General features: G+C 37.3%; 1 protein-coding gene across 1 annotated transcript in view; it reads right to left on the reverse strand.

Annotated features, from left to right (window-relative positions):
• BBS1 (Bardet-Biedl syndrome 1) overlaps nucleotides 1–24,860 on the reverse strand; it is a 148,721-nt gene that overhangs the window by 95,491 nt on the left and 28,370 nt on the right. The window contains exons 3-5 of the mRNA XM_068225865.1: nucleotides 16,412–16,511; nucleotides 12,326–12,441; nucleotides 12,070–12,240 (exon numbers count right to left, since the gene is read on the reverse strand). Of these exons, the coding sequence (XP_068081966.1) occupies nucleotides 12,070–12,240; nucleotides 12,326–12,441; nucleotides 16,412–16,511 (387 nt within the window). The remainder of the gene's footprint in view (nucleotides 1–12,069; nucleotides 12,241–12,325; nucleotides 12,442–16,411; nucleotides 16,512–24,860) is intronic.

Consider the following 24,860-nt stretch of genomic DNA (forward strand, 5'->3'; position numbering starts at 1 on the left):
TCATTCATCAATCATTGCCCCAGAGAAGTGCGACAGGCTTCGGCAGTTGGCACAATTCCTATCATCGCTGCCAGATAGGGGCTTCATTCATTCCATTCCTGACTCAGTTGAATGACTGGAAACAGGCTGAGGATTTTCACTGCAAACAAGCATCTGGAGTTCGTGAGTGATAAAGAAACAGCATACGAAATTATGAAGACGTTCGATAAAGAATCAACAGCACTACAAATAGTTTACAGAAACAAGTCAGACAAATTAAGAACAAAAGACTTGACAGTATTCTTCAGCAATTTTGAGAAAGATGTGAATGAACTGAAAAATGCGGGAGCCAAAGTGAAAGAAAAAGAAAAGATGAATTACATGCTGAGAACACTGCCAGAATTGTTGAGTTACAGTATAACAGGGACTTAATTGCTGAGTTAAAAGAAGACCAAATAATCCAATATGAGAAAAACAAGATAAGAATGACAGATCTGAAAGACACAGATGAAAATGCATTCCACACTAAAAGAAGCCCTAGTACACGCAAGAAAGGACAGGACTGTTATGGATATGGTAAACCAGAGAATTTTGGTAAAGAGACAAAGTCTCTCATAGTGCATTGGCAAAGCCGGTGGCTCCAAGTAGCCTACGCAGTGGCCTCCACGGTATGCACTAGCCAGCATCTTGGTAGGTGTGCTAGGTACCAAATGATGAACCCAACCTAGCACACGAGGGCAAAATGCTGGCAACCAGGAATGAGTTAGCTGAAAAATTTATAATGTCCAATAACGTACCATTTATATTGGTATTATAAGTCCACTTCAGGCGGGAGAGGGGTGGGAAGAAGAGAAGAAGACGTTGAATTATTCTTTTGAGTATACATTTATCTCAAAAACTGAAGGTGTTACAGATGTACAGGCATGAAAACTAGTATTTGGAATCTCCTTTAAAAATAATGAAACACATACTTTTCGTTTTCGGAAAATCAAGTTAAGGGGCTGAAAAGAATAGGAAAAGCAGGTGAATTTTTAAAATGAGTACCGGTATATCTACATTATATGTCAAAAACTTAACATGTTAGAGACAAGAAACTTGGTATTTGGAAAGTCCTTTAAAAATACAGGAACCTGTACCTTTTTGTTTTCGGAGAAGGCACTTAACAGGGGGTGAAAAGAAGTGAAAAATAGTTGAAATATTTTTTATGAGGATACTTATAAATTAGAAATTGAAGATGTTACAGACATGAAAATTGGTAGGTTAAAAATAAAGAAACACGAATTTTTATTTTCGGAAATTACACTTAGATGGGGGTGAGGGTGGGGGAAGGACTGATCAAGGGTTTGAATTCCTTTTATGGGGATACTTATGTATATCTCAAAAAGTGAAGCAGATGTGGGAATAGGTATTTGGAATCTCCTTTAAAATTAAAGAAACATGTATTTATTTTTTCAGATTGAGAGAAGACTGTTTCTCACATGTACAGTTCTATGTTGCATGGTCGTCTTAGAATTTCTGGGGTAAATGAAACTCAATTTTTGGGTGAGTTTTTATACTTTAGGAATTTTCAGATCATGTCTTAGTACAATGCCGAGGAACGATTACTTTGATCAAATTACGAAATCCACATGAGCGAAGCCGCAGGTAATTGTTAGTTAGGTTATATATAAAATAACTTGTCCTGACTGACCGATTCATCATCACCGAGCCAAAACTACTGGACATAAAGAAATGAAATTTTGAGGATACATTTCTATTAGGGTGTAGGTGCTCACTAAGGAAGGATTTTCAGGTATTCCTTCGCTAAGGGGGTGAAAAGTGGGGTGAAATCTTTAAATGAGGATATGTATATCTCAAAAACGTAAAAGTTTACAGACGTAAAAATTGGTGTTTGGAATCTCCTTTAAAAATAAACACGTGATTTTTTGTTTTTTCAAAATCCCATTAAGGGGGTGAAAAAAGGGGGAGAATTGGTTGAATACCTTTTATGAGGATATGCATATCTCAAAAATTGAAGATGTTACAGACATGAAAATTGGTATTTGGAATCACCTTTAAAAAAAATCGTATTTTTTTGTTTTTGAAAAATCCAATGAATAGGGCGTGAACGGGAGTGACAAACGTGGTGGAATTTAAAAAAAATCTAGGCCTACAATATATCTCAGACACTTAACATGTTACAGAGTTGAAAACTGTTATTCGGAATCTCCTGTGAAAGTAAAGAAACAGATAATTTCTTTCTGGAAAATCCACTTAAGGGAAACTGAAAAACAGGGTGAATTTTTGAAATGGGCATATCTACAGAACATCTCAAAAAATTAACATGTTAAAGATGTGAAAATTGTTATTTTTAATCTTTTAAAAATAAAGAAACATGTATTTTTTGTTTTCGGAAGAAACCACATAAGGGGTGAGGAGGGGTAAAAAGGACTGAAAAGGGGGTTGAATTTTTTTATTATGATAGTGATATCTCAAAAACTGAAGATGTTACAGACGTGACAATTGGTATTTGGAGTCTTTAAAAATAAAGAAATACATATTTCTTTTTCTTGGAAAATCAACTTAAAGGGGCGAAGGAATTGAAAAATGAGTTGAATTCTTTGTATGAGGATGCTTATATCTCAAAAACTAAAGATGTTGCAGAAGTGAAAATTGGTATTTGGAATCTCCTTTAAAAATAAAGGAACACTGATTCTTTTGTTTTTGGAAAATCCACTTAAGGAGGTGAAAGAATTGAAAAAATAATTGAATTATTCATGTGGTTGTGATCAAATTAACGGTTCAGGGTGGGGTTGACTGAAAAAAGGAGTTGAATTATTTTTATGAGGATACTTACATCTCAAAAATGGAAGATGTTACAGTCATGAAAATTTGTATTTGGAATCTTCTTTCAAAGTAAAGAAATACCTATTCTTTTGTCTTCGGAAAAAACACTTACAGGGGGGGGGGGGGCTTGAATGAATTGCAACATTTGTTGATTTCTTTGTATGAGGATACTTACACGTATGTTTCTGCTTTCAGAAAATCCATGAGGGGCTGAAATGAATTGAAAAAGCGGGTGAATTTTTAAAATTATTACCGGTATATCTACAGTATATGTCAAGAACTTAACATGTTAGAGACAAGAAACTTGGTAGCTGGAAAGTCCTTTAAAAATACAGGAACAGGTACATGTTTGTTTTCGGAAAGGGCACTTAAAGGGGGGTAAAAGGAAATTGAAAAGGGAGTTGAATTATTTTTTATGAGGATACTTATACCTTAAAAAATGAAAATGTTACAGACATGGGAATCTCCTTTAAAAATAAAGAAATGTGTATTTTTTCGATTGAGACATGACTGTTTCTCACATGTACATTTCTGTGTCGCATGGTCGTCTTAGCCCCAAAAGGCAATACCTCAAACGTGATTAACAAAGAGTTTCTGGGGTAAATGAAACTATTTTTCCGTGAGTTTTTATACTTTAGAGATTTTCAGATAATGCCTTAGTACAGTGCCAAGGAACGATTACTTTTATCAAATTACGAAATCGATGCGAGCGAAGCCGTGAGTAACTGCTAGTTAGTTTATAAAGAGGTTGGTTACAGGGTATGGGTAAAAAATAAAATCATTGTTGTAAGACATGTAGATATCATAGAAGAAAATGTCAGATGTATTGGTTTGCAGGATTATGATTTGGGGAGTGAATGTTCAAATAATAATAATGGCGTATGGCCTCCAAAGAGGCCTAGTGCAGGTGTTTTTCTAGTAGATGGCCTATTAGGCGACCTGCATGTCTGCGAAGATGAAGATGATTTCTAATGTTGAATACGCCACACACACCCAGCCCCGAGCCATTGGAATTAACCAATTAAGATTAAAATTCCCAAACCGGCTGGGAGTCGAACCTGGGACCCTCTGAACCGAAGGCCAGTATGCTAACCATTCAGCCAACGAGTCGGATAATGTTCAAATGCTTCAGGGTGTAAAAATGAATCTGAATTGGAAGGTAGACAAAGAGAAGAAAATTGTAAAAAGAATGTCTCAAATAAACATAAATAAGAACAGATACTAGGATTGCAAAGATCAAACAGAGAACATAGATTACCTGCTAGATTTGATGATAGCTATATTTAACTTCATTTACTTAAACTTTTGTAGTACAAATAATTGAGTTCATTTTGAGGAGGTGATAAATAGTAATGTCAAAATAGTGGAAACAAGCAATGAATAGGGAAACTGAATGTCTGAATAAAAATAAAACTTGGAAATTAGTTAAAAGACCAGAGAACCGAAAATTATCTTAATGTGAAGTGGGTTTATACCAAAAAGTCAGAAAACAATTATAAAGCTAGGTTAACTGTGAGAGATGTTCAACAAAAGGAAACTGTAGATGATACTTATTCACCTCTTGCTAACATGCAGACATTGAAAATATAGTTATCTTACTGCTGTCAAGAAAGTTTAATTCTTGAACAAATGAATGTAGAAACTCGGTCCCTTGATGGTAAAGTTATGTCTTAAATTTATGTAAAGCAACCAAGAGGTCACATGGGTGGTACAGAAAAGGTTTGTAAACTAGATAAAGCATTATATGGTTTGGGAGAAAGTCCTTGAGCATGGTATGATTGCTTTGAGAAATTTATAAAGAATTTAGGTTTTGTAAGAGGCAAATACAATAATTGCCTTCATGCTATGCAAGATGGAAACAATGTAATTTACTTAATTATGTTTGTTGACGACTTGCTAATTTGTTGTAAAATGGAAGAGAAAATAGAAAACATTAAGAATTTACTGTCACAGCAATTCTGAAAGAAAGATTTAGGTGAAATAAAGAACTGTCTTGGAATCAATATTTGTTATGATTATGAAACAAATATAATGGCACTGAGCCAGGAAAGCTATACTGATTCTTTAGCTGTGAAATATAAGATTGTAAATTCAATGTTTTATAATACTCCTGAAAAATTAAAATCCACAACCTGTTTCCAGTAATTCGACCAGGTTAGGAATGGAATTAATACAGCCCCCATCTTGCGGCAATGATAGAAATTGTGTCGGCTCCTGAAACCTGTTGCACTCCTCTGGGGCAATGATTTATGACTGACCGATGAAATGAAATGGTATTGGAGAGTGTTGCCTCTGTGGCTCAGATGGCAGTGCGCCCGCCTCTCACCAATGGGTTCCGTGGTTCAAATCCTGGTCACTCTATGCGAGATTTGTGCTGGGCAAAGTGGAGGTGGGACAGGTTTTTCTCCACACCACTATAATACCCCTAATGAAGTAAATTTGAAACTAGAACTGGCACAAGAAATAAGGCATGGTTTTAGATACAGAAACTTGATAGGTGCACTTTTGTACATTTTGGGAATGAGACCAGATATATTGTAAGTTATTGTGTTAATTACTTGAATAGATCCCAGAATTGTTATAATAAAGATTTTACTACAGCCAATGGCCATTAAAATATGTTTACATGACTAATTACATTAAACAGAATTTGGTTAGTCCCATCTGTCTTTTAGTACACGTCACAACATGATATAAGTCGCTAGTCTTCTCGCACAGTACACACATACATTCCTTTCTCGGGGTATGAAAAGGGTTTTTTTTTTTTTTTTTTTTTTTTTTGCTAGGGGCTTTACGTCGCACCGACACAGATAGGTCTTATGGCGACGATATGAAAAGTTTTGTTAGCACACACGCGGTGATGAAAACCATGTGTTGCTAATCTAGTCACTATGTGCCTGAGTTCATAGTTTGCCTTCATCCAATCCGTACTGGTCATAGCCTCTGTGGTGTAAAATGTTTCCCATATATCTCCCTTCTTGGTTTGCAGATCTGTTTGTAACTGGTTGAATGCATCTTGGCAATATTAGTTTGTGACGTAGTTCTTCTGTATAGAAGAGTTCTCTTGTCAGCTCGTAACATAGTCTTGAAGGAGTGAATTCGGACAAACGTAATAACTTTTTCATGTAGATTGCTTTTACACTTTCAATGTCTCAAATATTTCCTTTAGTGAGATGTTCCCATATCAATTCTAGTTCACACCCATACGTCATTATCGGAGATATTCTTGGATGGAACAATTCACAGCGACTTCAACCGAAAGTTTGCGTAATATCAAGATGTCATTCATTGCTATTATGGCTGCAGCCACTCTATCCTTGATGTGTCTGGTACAAGTAGTTCCTGACGTCTGTAATGTAATGCCCAAATATTTAAAGTTGTTTACGATTGGCATAGTTTCTCCTCCATTTTCGTAGTGAATTTTCTCTGTTAATGTTGTTCCACCTCCCTTGCGGAAGATCATCTGTACCGTCTTTTGTCGATTAACTCTGAATGTATCGTCCTCTGCCCAAATGTTCAGCTTATTGAAAGCAGCCTGTAGTTTTTCGTGTTTTTTTGATATGAGTACCATGTCATTTGCATAATACATGTATATATGCATCTCGTCACCTTCGACCTTTATAGTTGGTATTAGGTCTGAGACTGCTATATTGAAGAGTATGGGGCTCATTGGATCACCCTATAGTACTCCATTCATCTGCGTTATAGGATTTGAGATAGAGACGTTATCGTTTACAGAGATGTAATTATAAGCAAGAATGGTCCTAATGATGTTCGTTAAAGAATTCATATATCCTATTATGTTTCCCAGTTTCTTCAGTAGTTTTTCCCTGTCCACTAGGTCGAACGCTTTGTTGTAGTCTACGAAGATCGCGTAAAGTTTCCCTTTTGGATGTCTGAGGGCATCCGTTATGTCGTCAATCAGATTCTTTATCGCATTCATTGTAGATCTCCCTCATCTAAAGCTGAATTTCTCTTCCGGTAAGGCGTGATCTACCTCTTCTATCAGTCTCATTGTTAGTAATCTGGTAAATAGTTTAAAGATATTCCTTTCTAAGGCAATTCCACAGTATGAATCTAGGCAACTTTCCTTTATATAAGATCTTCATCACTGAGTGTTGCCAGGTGTCAGGGATTTCGTTGATTTCCATGCGCTTATTAAAGAGTAATGTCCACGTTGTTAGTAGTATATTTTCTGTAGTTTGTATATGTTCGTTGAATATGCCATCAATTCCTGCAGCTTTCTTACCCTTCAAGTCTGCGTAAGGATACTCTGAGTGTGATACTCTGATAAATAAGTGATATTTAACAGATAAAATCAGCGTTTCAGATGAAAATAGTGTCGAAAGACGCCATAAGGTGATACATTTTCTTTTTTACAGAAGTGATGGTGAGTTAAGAATCGTTATACTTCATGGTGAATAACTACTCAGCGTATGTGCATTCTAGACAAGGTAGAATTCAATTACAGAAGTTGGACAAGGACTTCAGCCCATCGTACAGTTCGACAGAAAACTACATTTTACATTTCATTAGCGCCACACTTAGACACTTTATTAGACACTTTGTTAATTTAGCTAATAATGCCTGATAGTGCCTGATGATAAATTCTCAGGATCAGTGAACGTTAAATTACGCCGTTATTTATTTGTTATTTAAATGTGACAGTAGATGACTATTAATGAACAGGCTTTTCCCAATAATAATAATAAACCTATCTTCATTGTGCATATTGCCAAGTATAATTTCAGACGTAAATAATGTCGTCCAGACGCCATAAGGCGATACATCTTCTTTTTACAGAAGTGAAGGCGAGCTGAGAATTGTTATTCTTCGCAGTTAATAAATACTGAACGTAATTGCATTCAAGATGAGCTAGAATTCAATTACGAAAGTTTGACAAAGCCTCCAGTCCATCGCACAGTTTGACAGAAAACTACATTTTATTAGACACTTTATTAAACACTTTGTTAATTTAGCTGATAGTGCCTGAAGATAAATTCTCAGGACCAATGAACGTTAAGTTATGCCGTTATTAGTTATTTAAATGTGACAGTAGATGATTATTAATGAATGAACAGGCTCTTCTCGATAATGATAATAAACCTATCTTCATTGTGCATATTACGGAGTGTAATTACTTACGAATGAATTACGAATCTGTACTCATAATATTTTAACTATTCCTGTGTAAGGTGAATTGTAGTTCTGAGGTAGGCATACGGATTAGAAAAGTATATGCATATACTGTATTTAAATGAGTGTACCTCATTCGTTTAACTTAGTGCTGCTGACCAGTGTACAGTTCATTAATGCAATGCCATATACTACGGTTGGCCAAATTGAGCTGCAAATCGCTCAACTAGACAAAGATACCACCGACGGCAAGCGATGATCTGCAGAATACACACGAGGCAGAAACAACACGTGTGCACAGAAGGTAACAAGAGTTTGAAAACTCGCAAGTCACAACTTAAAACACATGGCAATACACTCTCGAGGAAGGACATTCGCTTGCAACAAATGCTAAAGACATTTCATTGTTTATATTGGAGCGATACCGTCATATATAAGGAACCGCGACTGATTCAGCTAACGTACAGGTACTCTATACTAGCCGATAATACAATTATACATTCGAGTACCTGTTAATATTAGGTATTCACTAATTTGTTAAGCGTTGGAGCGATAGTGTTGTGGAAATGCTTCTTGAGGAATATAAAACTGTGTAAGGTAACAAACCATTATATATAAACTATAGGAAGATGTTTTAAAGACCATAGACGTAACTGACATTGGACATGGAGCATGGCAGACAACGATGATACGCAAATGTGCAACATCTGCGGGATGAATGTACATACAAATAAAAACTCTATACAGTGTGAAAACTGCAACAGGTGGCAGCACCCAGAATGTAGTGAACTGACAAGAGGAGAATTTGACATTATCAAGAGGAAAAATTGTAAACCAGCAGGGTTATGCCCAGATTGCAAGCCCAAAGTGCTAAAAACGTTAGAGACAGAAATGAAACTGATGGAAAAGTTAAAGACTCACATGGAAACGCTACTAACCGGAATAAAAGTCGATATTGAGGGTATGCTGAGAGACGAGATCAAAAATACAATTTGTCAGGAAATGAAGAGGTATCTTCCACGCCTTAATATGACCAAAACAAAAGCTCCTAAGCCTCCAGAGATAACATCGGGAATCAAGGATAACATTAATACAGATGCCTTAAATGAGGGAGAATCACAAATTTTCAAGAAGCCCATAAATGGAAATGAGAAAATATCCTTATCTCAAGAAACAGATAAAGACCAAGGTGAAGTACACATTACTACTCCCGCTCCAACGGAAGAGGAGGAGATACACGGTACCATTATCACATGAGAGGATGAACAGAGACTGTCTACCAAAGTTACATACTGAAGGAAATGCAGGAACAGCAAGACCATTACTGGAACCAAGGAACCGGAACCAAATAGCCTTCGAGCTGGAGAACGAAGAGCCTGGCTGTATGTCGGGCGCGTACATCATTCGGTGAAGAGGGAAAACCTGATAGCCCACATAAATCAATGTGGTATCACAGGGCAAATAGAATGTGAGCAACTCGAGTCGGTGAGCTTCATCAAAGCATACAAAACTGGTATCCCTTTTGACAAAACAGAGTTGACAGAAAAATCCAACGCTTGGCTAAAGGGTATCGTAGTAAGACGTTATAATTTTCGGAAATGGAGATGGGAAAGAAGTAGAGTATAGCGCAAAGGATGAGAGTGATACAATAAAGCTCTTAACAGGGAATGTGGAAGGTTTGACGACAGTGTGTAATATAATAGGGACACAGGAGCTATACTCCAATAATAGCCCAAGCGATATCTTAAACGACCCCATAAGCTTAATGTTATGGAACGTAGAGGGACTAAGAAGCGTCCTAAACCAAATGCCGATGAATATTATAGACACGGACATTGTAATACTGGTAGAGACATTCTTAACAGATCCATTATCAATACAAGGATACTACACAACACACAGTCTGGCATTGCAAGGGGCAAAAGGATGACCCAGCTTTGCAAAACCGGAACTAACTCCAATGAGAACTATATACAGAATTGTTATAATGAAACCCATTTTAAGTATTACGAGTAACAAAAACTCGGGCGTGAATTTTTCAAACCTTATTGGCATCGTTGTTCAAACATCGTCCTTTGTATACTGGTTTCATGTGCTGTTTTCATATTTACGTTTTGCACATCTGATCGAGAAGTTAAGGGGAACGTGCTAACTATACGCTGCCTGGCTGCTGGCGCAGCTCGACACAGCCTGGTTGGTTCACGTCCGCTGCTTCGCTCCTCCCTACCTCTCCGCCACACCCCGATACTCCCGCGGCACTTCTAATTTTACGACTATTTATATGTTCAATTTTGGCGTTTAAACTTGCGCTGGGCACATGCAGTTTTCACCTTGGCATTCTACTGCCTCCCACGAATATTCCTACCAAATTTCAACCGAATCCGAGTGTAACACATGTATGTGTTCCCTCGTTAGTTTAAACTGTTGCAGCATCATTGTCAAAATTTTTATTTGATTTCACAGCTGTAAGTCGACTGTTTTAGCTGGGATATGAATTACTGGCGGTTTCCATAAATTATATTTTAATATTTATTTACTGACTATTTTTGACTTCTGATTAAACAATTTTTTTAAAATCTGTTCAAGAAGAGAAAAAACAAAAGTGGTGGAAAAATGTAGTAATCTCACGAAAATATGCAAAAGATGCAACACACTGTGTTTATTTAGCTTCATTTTATGTCCCAAAATACATATATTGACTTATCTGTACGAAAAGAGGTATATTTTTGGAAAATTTCTGTAAAATATTTTCTACCGCCTTGTCAATACTTACACATTTTATTTATTAATTTATTTAATGTATTTATTTATTTAATTAAATAAATAAAATGTATAAGTATTGACAAGGTGGTGAAAATATTTTACAGAAATTTGAATATAAGTCAATACGGACCAACATGGTGAAAATAATCAATATTTTTGGAAAGGCGCTGCACCTTAAAATCCATTCACTAGCTATCGTCCACCGACCTTCAAAGTGGTAACATGTAGGTCAGTACTCTATGACAAGTAGAGGAGTACAGAATTATGTCTTGTGTGTTAATAAGTGATTGTACTTGAACTGTAACTATACTTGTAATATTGTGAAATAAACCTTTTATATTAACATCAAAAGGAACATAACAGGATAAACACAATGACAAGTCAGTGCAGGAAAAGAAATATAGAAAAAAAAACACAAAAGGACAAGGACGATCTCCACACTCCTTTATATACTACAAACTACAAATAGATTGGTTCTCTCCTCATCAATCCCAGTTCTTTACAATTTGCTTTACGTTGCACTGACAGATGATGGAATAGGAAAGAGCTAGGAGTGGGAAGAAAGTGACCGTGGCCTTAATTAAGGTACAGCCTTACATGTTTGCTGTACTGGATGAGTGCTTTATTCTGTTTCTTTGATGCTCATCATTGATTGCAATACTTACTTCACATACGGCACATCAAAGAATGATGCCATCAATTTAGATCAATTGTATCTTGAATTCTTCTGGAAGTGCATACAGCTCCTCCTCAACCTTCGGCATGATTTTATTTTGTAAAAAATATGTTCTGATCTGAACTAGTAAAACACTAAGATGGCCAACAGAAGAGTATGAATATGGGAAACCATGAAGAACCACGTTCATGGCTGCAGACAGTGAGGTTCGAACACACTATCTCCCCAATCCTGGTTCTTCTACATTCATTTCTTCTTCCCAGGTTCATCAAGAGGGCACGCTTCAAAAATTATTGAGGGGCCGTATCGAAAGATCTTCAGCCTACATGGGGGAGGTGAAGGGTAAAAAGAAAGCTGAATAAATACAGCGAAAGGGAAGAGACAAAAGATGAATACACGTGGTAAAAGATTAGGACTGTGCTTTTCATGCTTTGTTCGTATCCTATACTACCCACATCAAGACTGAAGATCTACCGCACTGACTTGTCGCTGTGTTTATCCTACTATGTATTCATTTCTTTCTATGCATCACTTAATTTGCACTTGTTTGGTCCTTTCCATTATCTGATTGCTGAAAGGCATAACAGTCTATAATAATGATGATAATTTAATAGAACCAGTAATTCATGTATTCAGTGCATAGTAAAATCAATTTGTAAGTTATCTGACTATCGAATTTAAAATACTACCTGTTTCTTCAGTGGAATATTCTTGTAAGTTTCAACAAAATCCTTCCATTTTGAAGGCTCTGACATTAAAAATTGCTGAGACCTTGAAGTCAAGTGTGAGAAGCCAATCTCCTGGCGAAGGTTCTGCACTAATTCATAGAATGTCTCAACCTCCATGGATTTCTCTCGTACCTTAAACAGTTCAAAACGTACATAAAATAGGCCCTCATAAAGAAAAACTGTAGTTATATGCAATCAACAATTATTATATTCATACCTGCAACCAGACCTCTCTCTCCAGAGAGTTCACATCCAATGACGGTAAAGAGAACTTGAAGTACGGCCTCATGTTTTTGTACACATAGATGTTGTATCCAGAAGCAACTGCCACAGCTATAAATTCAAATAAAACTTATTTTTCTCCTACTAGTATTTTAACACTGTACTATCTCAGATAGGTTTTCAGTGGTGATGGTATAAGAATGGGCTAGGACTGGGAAGGAAGTATCCCTGGAATTAAGCTACAGCCTGGTGTGAAATTTGGAAACAACAGAAAACCACATTCAGGGCTGCTAATGGTGGAGTTAGAACTATCTCCCAAATGCAAGCTCAGAACTACCCCCACCCCCACCCCCACCACAGCTAGAAGCTGAATCTTACTCTGTGCCAGTCAATCTCATGGAATACTTACAAGTCAAGATAAATATCATTTTGGAAGAACTATATAAGGAAGATGTCCACCAAGTATCTTGAAACAGTAATTACTGGAGATAAATTCATCAAACCATACCTTAAAATATAAACAGATACTCACAGGACAAGAATAATAGAAGTGGGGTAGGAGTATGCTCATTTCTCTTCTATATTTCTGAACAGACAAAAGAAAAATGTTACCAAAGAAAAATGTTGACCATCAGAAAACTGTTAACCAACAAATTCTATAACAACCTTTCAAGTCATCTCATCAATAAGAGTGTCTACGAATAACCCACTAGATGAATTTTACTGTATATTCAAAGTAAGCCAAATGGAAAGAAAAGGGACAGAAAAGATTGAGGAAGGGGTTTAAGTTGTTTTGAAGTGGAGGTGCAAACTGCAATAATGGAGCAGGTTTTATTGTGAGGGAAGTACAGTACATAGAGGAGGTCTATCAGGTAAATGACAGAATCATGAAAATCAGACTTTGCTTGGAGAGTGGAGTCCAAGATTTTATCCAGGTATATGCACCTCAGACAGGAAATGCTGAAGAGTCTAGAGGGTTCTTTGAGGAACTGGAGAGGTGCACTGAAGATAAAGAGGTGGTAATAATGGGAGACATGAGTGCCCACAGAGGAACAGACAGGCAAGATAAGGAAGAAATAATTGGTCCTTTCAGCAATGGAAATAAAAATGCAGGAGAGCTACTACTAGATTTTTGTGAAAGGACTGGATTAATAGTAGGCAATATATGGTTCAGAAAGACGAACAGCCAATATATAACTAGATATGGATGGGGACAAAGGAGAACAAAAACAATGATTGATCTGATTTTAGCTGAGAGAGAGAAACACAGAGAATTGGAACATGTGACAGCTATGCCAAGAGAAGATTTTGAAGGAGACCATAAAACTGTAGTAACTAAATTAGGGCGTGGTAAGATTAAAAGAGACTAGAGAATGAAAAGTAAAGGTATAGAAATCGAAGGAAAAGGGAGAATAAGAGAAGTTACATATAGAACAGAAAAAAACAAATTCCTACATGAGAAGTTGGCAATGTTGAAGAGGAATGGGCCAAGTTCAAACAAGAAATGATGAATAATGTGCAAAAGATAAATGTGGTACAGCATCAGGGGAAAAGAGGGAAAACTAGACACTCTGGTGGAATAACGAAGTATGGGATGCAGTGAAAGAAAAACAAAAAACATGGAGGAGCTGAGTAGGAGGCAGAAATGCAGAGAGTAGGCAAAATTATCATGAAGCAAAGAAAGCATGTCAGAAGATTGTACAGAAAGAAAAACAGAAATGCTGGGAAAACTTAATAGAAACTTTGTGAGAGGATGTTAAAGGAAGTAAAAAAGTGTTGTATGGATTGCTTAAAAGCAAAGTAAACAGGAAAGAAGATACTACCTTAGTAAGTACAGATACAGGACAAATTTTGACACAAAGAGAGGATATTCTCCAGTGATGGGAGGAGTATTTTGCTAAATTAATATCAAATTCAAAGAATTGGAGGAAGAGGAAGAACATGAAGAAGAAACAGTGAAAGAAAATCGAAGTGAAGATATAACAATGTTGGAAACAGAAGTAGCTATAAAGATGAAAAGTGGCAAAGCGTCAGATGTGGATCAGGTGGCTACAGAGAAGGTAAAGACAGCAGGACCTTTAGGGTTACATTGGATATATAGATTATATCGAGTGATATGGAAGAAAAGAGAAGTATCAGAAAATTGGAGGAAGGGTCTGATAATGCCAGTATTCAAGAAGAGTAATAAGAAAGAATGTAGTAACTATAAAGAATCACCCTCACTTTGCATGTAGCAAAGATCTTTGAGAGGTTATTAGAGGGAAGACTAAGGATGAGAGTAGAAAAGGAAACATCCCATACCTTGTTATATGGATTTAGAAGAGATAGATCAACTTTTGATCTATTTTTTGTATTAAGGAACATGATGGAGAAAAGAGCATCATTGAATGGAAAATTTTGCAGACCACTCCTCATTTTCTCCAAGAAAAAGATGGAAAATTTGGGCCAATTGTCGAAGAAAACTTAATCTCTTTATAAATGCATCACAATCAGGCAAGACTACAAAGAAAATTATGGAATGTTGGATGACGTAGTTTCTAGTAAAGTAGATGTCAACAGCTTGCTACTTCTAGATTCATGGTCAGGGTTCAGAGACTACATGGCTACATTCTTCCAGACAAGGCACGAGAAGTCAAATGCTTGCCAGAGTATACCACATCACTTATACAGCCACCAACCGTTTATGGTTTCTGGCCACGGAAATCTTTCGTTCCAAGAATATCAGACACAATTATCTGACAGAATGACGAGTTTGTCATGCACATTCACAACAATATTCTCTGTTTGTAGTTGTTAGCATACAACCAAACTATCATGCTACAGACCCGTGTGGAGATCTACCTGGCAGAACTATGGCTATGTAGCCAAAGATGAAGCAGTGGAAACCTTTCTTATGCCTGTGCAGTTTTGTTTTGTGTTTGACATATTTCATGAATACTCAAAATGCTTAAATGTGGCAATGCTATGGTGCAGCTGGTGTTCCAAATAAATGTGTTTCCAACACTTCTTTAAAGATATCACTACTGTGAATAGGAAGAGAAACAGAAATTCATCATGTAAAATATGAAGTAAATTCCTAATCATTATATGCGCTTCATTTGTGATATGTAATATGCTGAAAACCACCTTGATAAAAACATTAATGCACCTTTTTAGTTTATTTAGAATCTTTTCAATTAGTGCTCTTTTCTTTTGATTCTTTTCTCTTTTTATTTCACATGTCTTTTCATTTATCTTTCTGATGCCTAATAGTTGAGAATGGTGACATTACAAAAGACCACAAAACTTGCTAATGTTACTGAACTACTACTTTATCTATGACAGCAAAGAGTCAATCATACTCCCACGAGGACCCAATGATAAGGAAGCACCATATTTCACAGCAGGACTTCGTTGAACATGATCACAGTCATACCAAGTGTAGTCCAAATCTAAGTGTCACACTTCAGACCTTTCTCTTGTAAGATATTGCAGAAACCAAGCTGTGGTATTATGTAGCAAATATGTGAAATTGGCTGCTAATCACTAGATAGTATTAAGTGTAAACATGTATTAACTGTGTGTGTATAGATATTTCTTTTATAACTGTTTATGTAGTGTTTTGAACATGGATGGATATGTTTTAAATAAAGTCAAGAAGAAAAACTCTAGCCTACTTCTAACTGAAACACTGACCATGGCTGCCTTGCTGCTCATCTCAAAAGAATGAACATTCTCATTTCTGCTGATTGCAAACTTTTCTATAAATCAGGCATCAAGATGAACAAAGAACATTTTTTACACCACAGAAAACTTATCCAACATCTAGAGCCTAAGGAAACAGCATTCAGATCTGCTGGTACAGAAGAAAGGAAATGGATTAAATTCTGGGCTAGCTATCATCAATAATACTCTAATCCTTTCACCTAAAGCAGTCATTCAATTTATTCTGCGAAATAATTTATTAATACATTCAACAGTAATGAAAATGTACTCTTTTGCCTGTATTCACCATTTCATTTATAGTTAAACTTCGAATGCTCTGATGTATAACTACGCCCACTTACCGAAATCTTCGCCTTCAATATACATAATAACCTACCAGGAATTCGTGGGTCACTGGTGTCCATGTGAAAGGCCACCACACCAGTAGGAACGTCAATTAAAGTGCTCTCTGTCATGAGAGATGTGCCCTTATACACCTGTAAATAAATAGGCTTCATCATTCATTGATTCATACATACATACATACATACATACATACATACATACATACATACATACATACATACATACATACATACATACATTATCATTATCATTATAGACTGTTATGCCTTTCAGCGTGCAGTCTGCAAGCCTCTGTGAATTTACTAAACGTTGCCACAATCCTCAATTTGCAACTAGTGTTGTGGCCTCATTTAGTTCTATACCTCTTATCTTTAAATCGTTAGAAACTGAGTCTAACCATCTGTCTTAGGACTGCAAACCAATTATGATAATGATGATGATTGCTCCTTGTGAAAAGTATTGTAATGTCTTTTGATGGAAGAATTTCTTATGCATACATACTGTTTTGTTTCAGAATTACGGGGTGGGGGTTGTAAAAAGGACTGAAAAAGGGATTGAATTATTCTCATGGGGATACTTATATCTCAAAAACGAAGGATGTTACGGACGAGAAAATTGGTATTTGGAACCTCCTTTAATAATAAAGACACACGCATATTGTGACAAGGGTGGGGGCGTGGAATCAACTTAAGGGCCTCTAAAAGGAGTTGAATTCTTTTTATGAGAATACAAATAAGAAGTGAACTTAAAAAATACACTCCTAAGGGAGTGTTGACTGGAGGGTGAGGAATGATGACAAAAATATGTATTTACGTGAAACCGTTTGAATTATGAAGGAAATTAAATTATATCCTGGGTATTAACTAACAAAAGGTTTGAAACAAATTTAACTGCTCAGAGAGTTAAATGGGGGTTAAGAACCGAAAACAAATATATTCATTCCTTCCTCCGAAATGGTTTAATGTACGAAGATAAAATTCCAAATAGCGGTATATATTTTAAATCCTATGCGTGAATAGGAAATATATTTTTTAACGTTTTACCCCTAAATTATTAAATGAGGTAAGCTCTGTAAATGAAATTATTCATCCCCCCAAAACCGTTTAACGTACAAAGTTGTAATTTTACGAGAAGGGTATTTTATGCCCTAGGTGTAAAATATCCTATACTTCAAAATATTTCTCCCCTAAGGGGTCTAGATGGTGGCTGACTCTCAAAAACACAATATCCATTCTTCTGAAACCGTTTCAGGCACAAACTGTTTTAAAAATGAAGGGTGGTCTTCTATATCCTAGATGTTCTTAAATATTTTAAAACATTCACTCCTTCAAAAAGTATTAATTCCTCAATTACTGTTCGACGTACAAAGTCAAAATTTCACAGGTTGGTTGCTTTTTCATCCTATATGTTAAATAGGGGTTTAAACAATCAAATTCTTCCGTATGGTGTTCAAATGAGTGTTAAATCAGGAAATAAGTAATCATTCCCCCAAAAACGTTTGACATATGAACTGATGGCATATTTTACAGGCTCAGATGACAGTGGACTCTCCAAAACGTATAACTTTGAATAATAACTTTCAGTTTAAAACCATAGCAACGCACGGGTATCTTGCTAGTTGTAAGTATATAATTATAAATTTCCAGATAACTCATTCTTGCTATCCAGCAATTCACCCGAGTGTGCAAATTTGGGCTCATCAGTTGGTAACTAGCACACCTACCATGACGCACGGCTAGTGCATATTGTGGACGTCACTGCACAGGCTAGTTACCAATAATAGACCACTTATAAGGAATTATGAATTTACTCATTCAGGACAAATATTTCAAGTTCCCTATTGGAATCGAAAGCTATATCATCTGATGACCTAGCCGGCATCTTCATCATCATCATCATCATCATCATCATCAAAGGCCAGCACGCTAACCATTTAGCCATGGAACCGGACATCATCATCTACTGTTTTTCCCACGCTTGTGAACTGAGCTGCAGATGTAAATTTGACCCTGTTTTACAACCGGATGCCTTTCCTGATGCCAACCCTATATGGCAGGATGTAATCACTATTGTCTGTTTCTGTGGTGGTTGGTAGTGTGGTGTGTTGTCTGAATATGAAGAGGAAAGTGTTGAGACAAACACAAACACCCAGTCCTCGAGCCAGAAGAATTAATGACACAATTAAAATCCCCGACTCAGCCAGGAATCAAACCTGGGACCCTCTGAACCGAAGGCCTCAATGCTCACCATTCAGGAAAGGAGTCTGATTTTACAGACCAGTACTGACTTGAGAAATTAAAAATATATTCTCTCTCTAGATACAAATGAACTTGACTCGTAAAACCAATCCAGCTAAATGTTTCTAAGCTAATCTGAGTACAGTACACTACCTGATCAAAAGTATCCAAACACCCCTATGCAATGCAGAACTGAACCCTAGATGTCACGAGAGGCGGACCCATCTGTATAAAATGAAGCAGGGAGTATTGTGTTGTTAGTAGAGAAGCAGTAACAGAAGAATGAGTCGGTCAGGAGAGCTCAGTGACTTTTAATGTGGACTAGTCACTGGATGTCACCTGAGTAACATCAGGGACATTTGAACCCTTCTAAAGCTGGTCAAGTCGACTGTTGGTGATGTGGTTGTTAAGTGGAAACAAGAAGGAGCAACTGCAGTTAAACCAAGACCAGGAAGACCTCATTCACGCCGGACAGGGACTGTCGAGCATTGCAGAGTGTGGTTGTAAAAAAAATCACAAAAAATTGGCAGAAGGAATCACTTGTGAGTTCCAAAGTGCTACCCGCAGTCCAGCTACTACAATGACTGTGCGCCGGAAGTTAAAATTATGGGGTACAACGGTCGAGCTGCTGCTCATAATCCAAACATTTCTGTAGTCAATGCTAAGCGATGCTTGAGGTGGTGTAAAGAACAATGCCACTGGACAGTGGATGACTGGACACGAGTGATTTGGAGTGATGAATCACGCTATACCCTGTTGCAATCCGATGGAAGGGGGTTGGGTTTGGCAAATGCCTGGAGAATGATACCTGCAATCATGTGTAGTGCCAACAGTGAAGTATGGAGGAGGTGGTACGGGGTGTTTTTCATGGTTAGTGCGTGGTCCCCTTATTGCGCTTAAGAACACTCTAAATGCGGAACGGACCCCAGCGACCAACATCACTACCTTCTCTGGTTTCAGCTCTTGAGAAAGAATGGGCTGCCGCTCCTCCACATATATGAAAGTGTCCCCAGCGGGGTTAAGGCCGTCATAAAGGCGAAGGGTGGACCCAAACCATATTACTGTCCAACAGTAGGGAACATGACACAGGTAAAGTCTACGTGCAATTTCAGATAGATGTCAGGATACTTTTGATCAGCTAGTGCATATTCCTAAATACAGAATATAAAACAAATAAACTAGAAATAAAAAAACAAATCAAACCCCATGGCACTACAGCCCTTGAAGAGCCTGGGACTACCAGGCGACCGCTGCTCAGCCCGAAAGCCTGCAGATTACTAGGTGTCGTATGGTCAGCACGACAAATCCTCTCAGCCGTTATTCTTAGCTTTCTAGACCGAAACTAGAAATAAGAAAAGTGAAATACTAACCAAAAGATCCTGTTTCAGTCAATTACCTCTTCAAAAGAAAGGTTTAATAAAATTGCAGTTTATGATACACTAACATTGCTTTTCTTCTTCTTTTATGACCACATAGGATCACTTTAGTCAGTCCGTCATTCAGGTCTCTTTGAAGGGATTGTTCGGGCTTTGTGGTCCTCCCAGTACTTCTTCAGATGCTCTGATCTTCGTGCCCTTTCCTCAGTTGAAAATATGCGTGTTGTTGGTTTGTTTTGTGTAAGGGTAAAGCGGAGGTTTGAATTCTTGAGTTTTGTATTCAATTTTATCTTATTTGTGGTGTCTTCTGTTGTAAGGCCTATTTCCTTCAGATCCTCTCTTACTTCTCTGATCCATTTACATCCTGTTGTGGTATTTTTTGAGACGAGATTGTGTTGTACTAGTTGTTTCAGAAGTCTCGAATCCTGCATCCTCATGATATGTCCAAAGAATCCCAGTCTCCTCTTACGCATAGTATCTGTAATGGGTTCTAGCTCTTTGTACATGACTTTGTTAGGTATTAACCGCCACTGTCCATCTTTCTGCTATTTTTTGTTGATGCAGGTTCTTCCAATCCTCCTTTCAATTTTCTGATGTCTGTCAGTCTTTGATTGTTTATTCAGGTAAGAAAGTGTTTCTGCTGCATATGTAGCTTCCGGTTTTATAAATGTGTTATAGTGTTTAATTTTTGTATTTATTGATAGTCATTTCTTTCTGTAGATATCCCATGTTAATGTTTGTGCTTTAGCTAATCTATTTGGTCTTGTTTGGGTTGAGATTTTTCATTTAGGTTATGTGTTATTACTTCTCCAAGATATTTAAATTTAGTTACTATTTTGATTTTATTACCATTTATGGTAACTTCTTTTAGTTGTGTTGGTTTTTGGGGCATAATTTCTGTTTTTTCAAATGATATTTTGAGGCCAATTTTATTTGCAATGTTTTGAAGTTCTGATATCTGGGTTTTTGTTTCTTTTATGTCCACTGCTAGTAATGCTAAATCGCCAGCAAAACCCAGGCACTTTGTTTTGATTTTTTGGCCAATTTTTATTTTAGGGGGACATTTCCTAAACCATTCCCTCATTACCATATCTAGAGCACCCCTAAATAATAGTGGTGAGAGCACATCTCCCTGCTGTAGTCCAGTTTTAATTTCGAATATCTCTGATGTTTCACCCCTAAACTTCACTTTTGATTTGGTGTTGGTGAGAGTCAATTTTATCAAGTTTATTAATTTGGGGTGTAGTCCAAGGTGTCTTAAAATTTTAAACAGAGCTTTTAGTAATATAAAGTCAATACTAAACGTGGACAATCTTGTTTCAGTGTAGCTATCTTTGAATAAACATTGAAAATGACCAGTGCAGAAAAAACTCTCTTATATACAAGATCAGTCCTTGTGTTATTAAGGAATGTGGGAAAATTCCATGCTATTTAGTTATATAAAAATACAAGTCCCTCACAAAGAATATATTCAGATATGTAAGTTCACTAACAGCACATGTTTTTCACTGTGATGATGATGATCTTTCCTTGGCTAAATAAACTGCTGCATCATACTGCCTTGTTTTCCACAAACTGTGACATACGATACCAACAGTTACTTTATTGTCCTCAGACTACTTCCAATCCAGCAGCATTTGAAACACTATCTCTGTTAAGATCAGCCTCGTCTCTTTTACATTTCTCTTCAAATTGTTCCAGTTGAACTTCAGAAAATCCAAGTCTCCTTCTTCGAGTTTTCCAACCATATTCCACATGGCTGGCAACAATATCCAAGTCATCCTCAGCGGCAGTATCACTACTTTTCAAAAGCTCTGCAACTGCTTTGGGATTTTCTATAGGCTTTCCTATCTTCTCAGGACTGGGTTTTGAAGTCTGGGGATTAACGGTGATATTGACTACATTACCAAGCTGCACCGTGTTACCAGTAATATTAACTGTGGTGGTTGAGACAGAAAAAGGGTATGGAAATTCTGGCTTCTTAGGAGGAATTTTAGATTTCTTGGAAGACCTTTCTTTTGTTTCCTTCTTTTTCTTCTGATTTTTGTCTTCTTTCATGCCACTTTTAAAATGATGATCATAACTACCATTTTCTTTTGATGGTTCAACACCACTATTTTCCCTTGGAGGTTCAGGAACTGAATCTGTCATCAGCTGATCACTAGTGTCCTGCATAGATATTTATGTTGTTTGAGTCATCAGTCCATAGACTGGTTTGATGCAGCTTTCCATGCCACCCTATCCTGTGCTAACCTTTTCATTTCTACGTAACTATTGCATCCTACATCTGCTCTAATCTGCTTGTCATATTCATACCTTGGTCTACCCCTACCGTTCTTACCCCCTACACTTCCTTCAAAAACCAACTGAACAAGTCCTGGGTGTCTTAAGATGTGTCCTATCATTCTATCTCTTCTTCTCGTCAAATTTAGCCAAATTGATCTCCTCTCACCAATTCGATTCAGTATCTCTTCATTCGTGATTCGATCTATCCATCTCACTTTCAGCATTCTTCTGTAACACCACATTTCAAAAGCTTCTATTCTCTTTCTTTCTGAGCCAGTTATCGTCCATGTTTCACTTCCATACAATGCCACGCTCCACACGAAAGTCTTCAAAAACATCTTTCTACAGTAATTCCGATATCAATGTTTGAATTTTTTTTTTTTTTTTTTTTTTTTTTTTGCTAGGGGCTTTACGTCGCACCGACACAGATAGGTCTTATGGCGTCAATGTTTGAAGTGAGCAAATTTCTTTTCTTAAGAAAGCTCTTCCTTGCTTGTGCTAGTCTGCATTTTATGTCCTCCTTACTTCTGCCATCGTTAGTTATTTTACTACCCAAGTAACAATATTCATCTACTTCCTTTAAGACTTCATTTCCTAATCTAATATTTCCTGCATCACCTGCCTTCGTTCGACTGCACTCCATTACTTTTGTTTTGGACTTATTTATTTTCATCTTGTACTCCTTACCCAAGACTTCATCCATACCATTCAGCAACTTCTCGAGATCTTCTGCAGTCTCAGATAAAATAACAATATCATCGGCAAATCTCAAGGTTTTGATTTCTTCTCCTTGGACTGTGATTCCCTTTCCAAATTTCTCTTTGATTTCCTTTACTGCCTGTTCTATGTAAACATTGAAAAGGAGAGGGGACAAACTGCAGCCTTGCCCCACTCCTTTCTGCATTGCTGCTTCTTTTTCAAAGCCCTCGATTCTTATCACTGCAGACTGATTTTTATACAGATTGTAGATAATTCTTCGTTCTTGGTATCTGATCCCTATCATCTTCAGAATCATAAATAGCTTGGTCCAATCAACATTATCGAATGCGTTTTCTAGATCTACGAATGCCATGTACGTGGGCTTGTCCTTCTTGATTTGAGCTATATTTGTAAGAATGACTTCAGGTACAGATCACACAACCACCTGCTAAAAACAGGATTCTGCTCAGGCCTGCCCCCGTCAAATTTGTATCACAGCAAAGCCAGTGTCTTCAAGCAACAAACCCAAGCGAATCAAGAATACAAATCACGGCCAGCTGTTGCAACTACAAAAAAATGGCTGATGTTTGGCAAAGAGTATGTGAATGCAGGCATCAATTTTTGTAAAAAATGATCACATCTCTCACAATACATTGGCACTGCCTGAGGCTCTATGTAGCCTGTGCAGTGGCTTCCACTGCGTGCACTAGCCATGTGTCTTGGTAGATGTGCTAGGCACCCAACTGATGAGCCCTAATTGGCACACTGGGGCAAAATGCTGGCAACCAAGAAAGAGTTAGTTGGAAAATTTATCATTTCCGATAACAGACCAATTATATTGGTTAGGGATTGTGCAAAGTATTGATCTCTGTTGGTTCACAGTGTCTACAACTCTGGCGTTTGACATCTTATTTTCACCACATCACATTTATCATCTTATGATAGCACCCCATCTTAAAGGCTTCGAGATTGTTCTTTTCATTTTTATTTAGTGTTTACATTCCACAAGCATGCAGTGCAACTGTCCATAAGAATGCATGTAGCCTTCTCATTCGGAGGGGAAGACTAAATTGACTGGTACATAGTAATATCCTCTTCTGCATAAAAGCTGTTTTCGCTCGAGTAATACAGCACTTAACTTCAGTGGTGCATCTTCCATCCTCTGTAATCTTCTGGCCTAGGCAAATGAAAGACTTGACTTGTTCTATATGTGCGTCATCAATCTTTAAGTGAAGAGCTTTTGGGAATATCAAGACTGTCATGCACTTTGTCTTTGAGGTGTTTATTTTCATATCGTATTTCTGCACTGTTGATGGAACTCTTGACAGCATTGCCTGCAAGGTAGGTGGGCTGCGATCTAGAATGATCTGATCATCTGAAAACTTAATTACTTGTATGGATATTCCATTGGTTTTTACTCCTTAACTTGTGTCTTCTAGAGCTTCTGCCATAATCAACTCACCAAAGGTATTAAACAGAATTGGGGAGAGAGGACATCCTGATCCCACTTCTTTTTGGATAAAGAACAACTGCAGAGAAGTCCCACGAGTGAGATGAGTTGTTCTTCCACTCTTCATCGTCATCATTTCCCGTTTCCAGCTTCCCGGGTCGGGTTGTGAATCAAGGACCTCCATCGCTGCCTGTCTCTCCACCACTCTTCTCCTTGTTAAGTACATCTTCTGGTTTTCCTTCCCTCTTCTCTATGCACTCCCACACTGAATCTGTCCACCTCTTTCAGGGTCTTCCTTGTGGTCTCTTTCCTCTTAACTTCTTCGAAAAAGTTTTCTTTAGCACTCTCTCTTCTTCCATTCTCATCATATGCTCATACCACTTTAGCTTTATTGTTTCTATCCTGTCTTCAAGTTTCAAGATTCATGTCCCT

This window comes from Anabrus simplex, chromosome 2 (genome assembly GCF_040414725.1).
Source record: "Anabrus simplex isolate iqAnaSimp1 chromosome 2, ASM4041472v1, whole genome shotgun sequence".
NCBI lineage: Eukaryota > Metazoa > Arthropoda > Insecta > Orthoptera > Tettigoniidae > Anabrus > Anabrus simplex.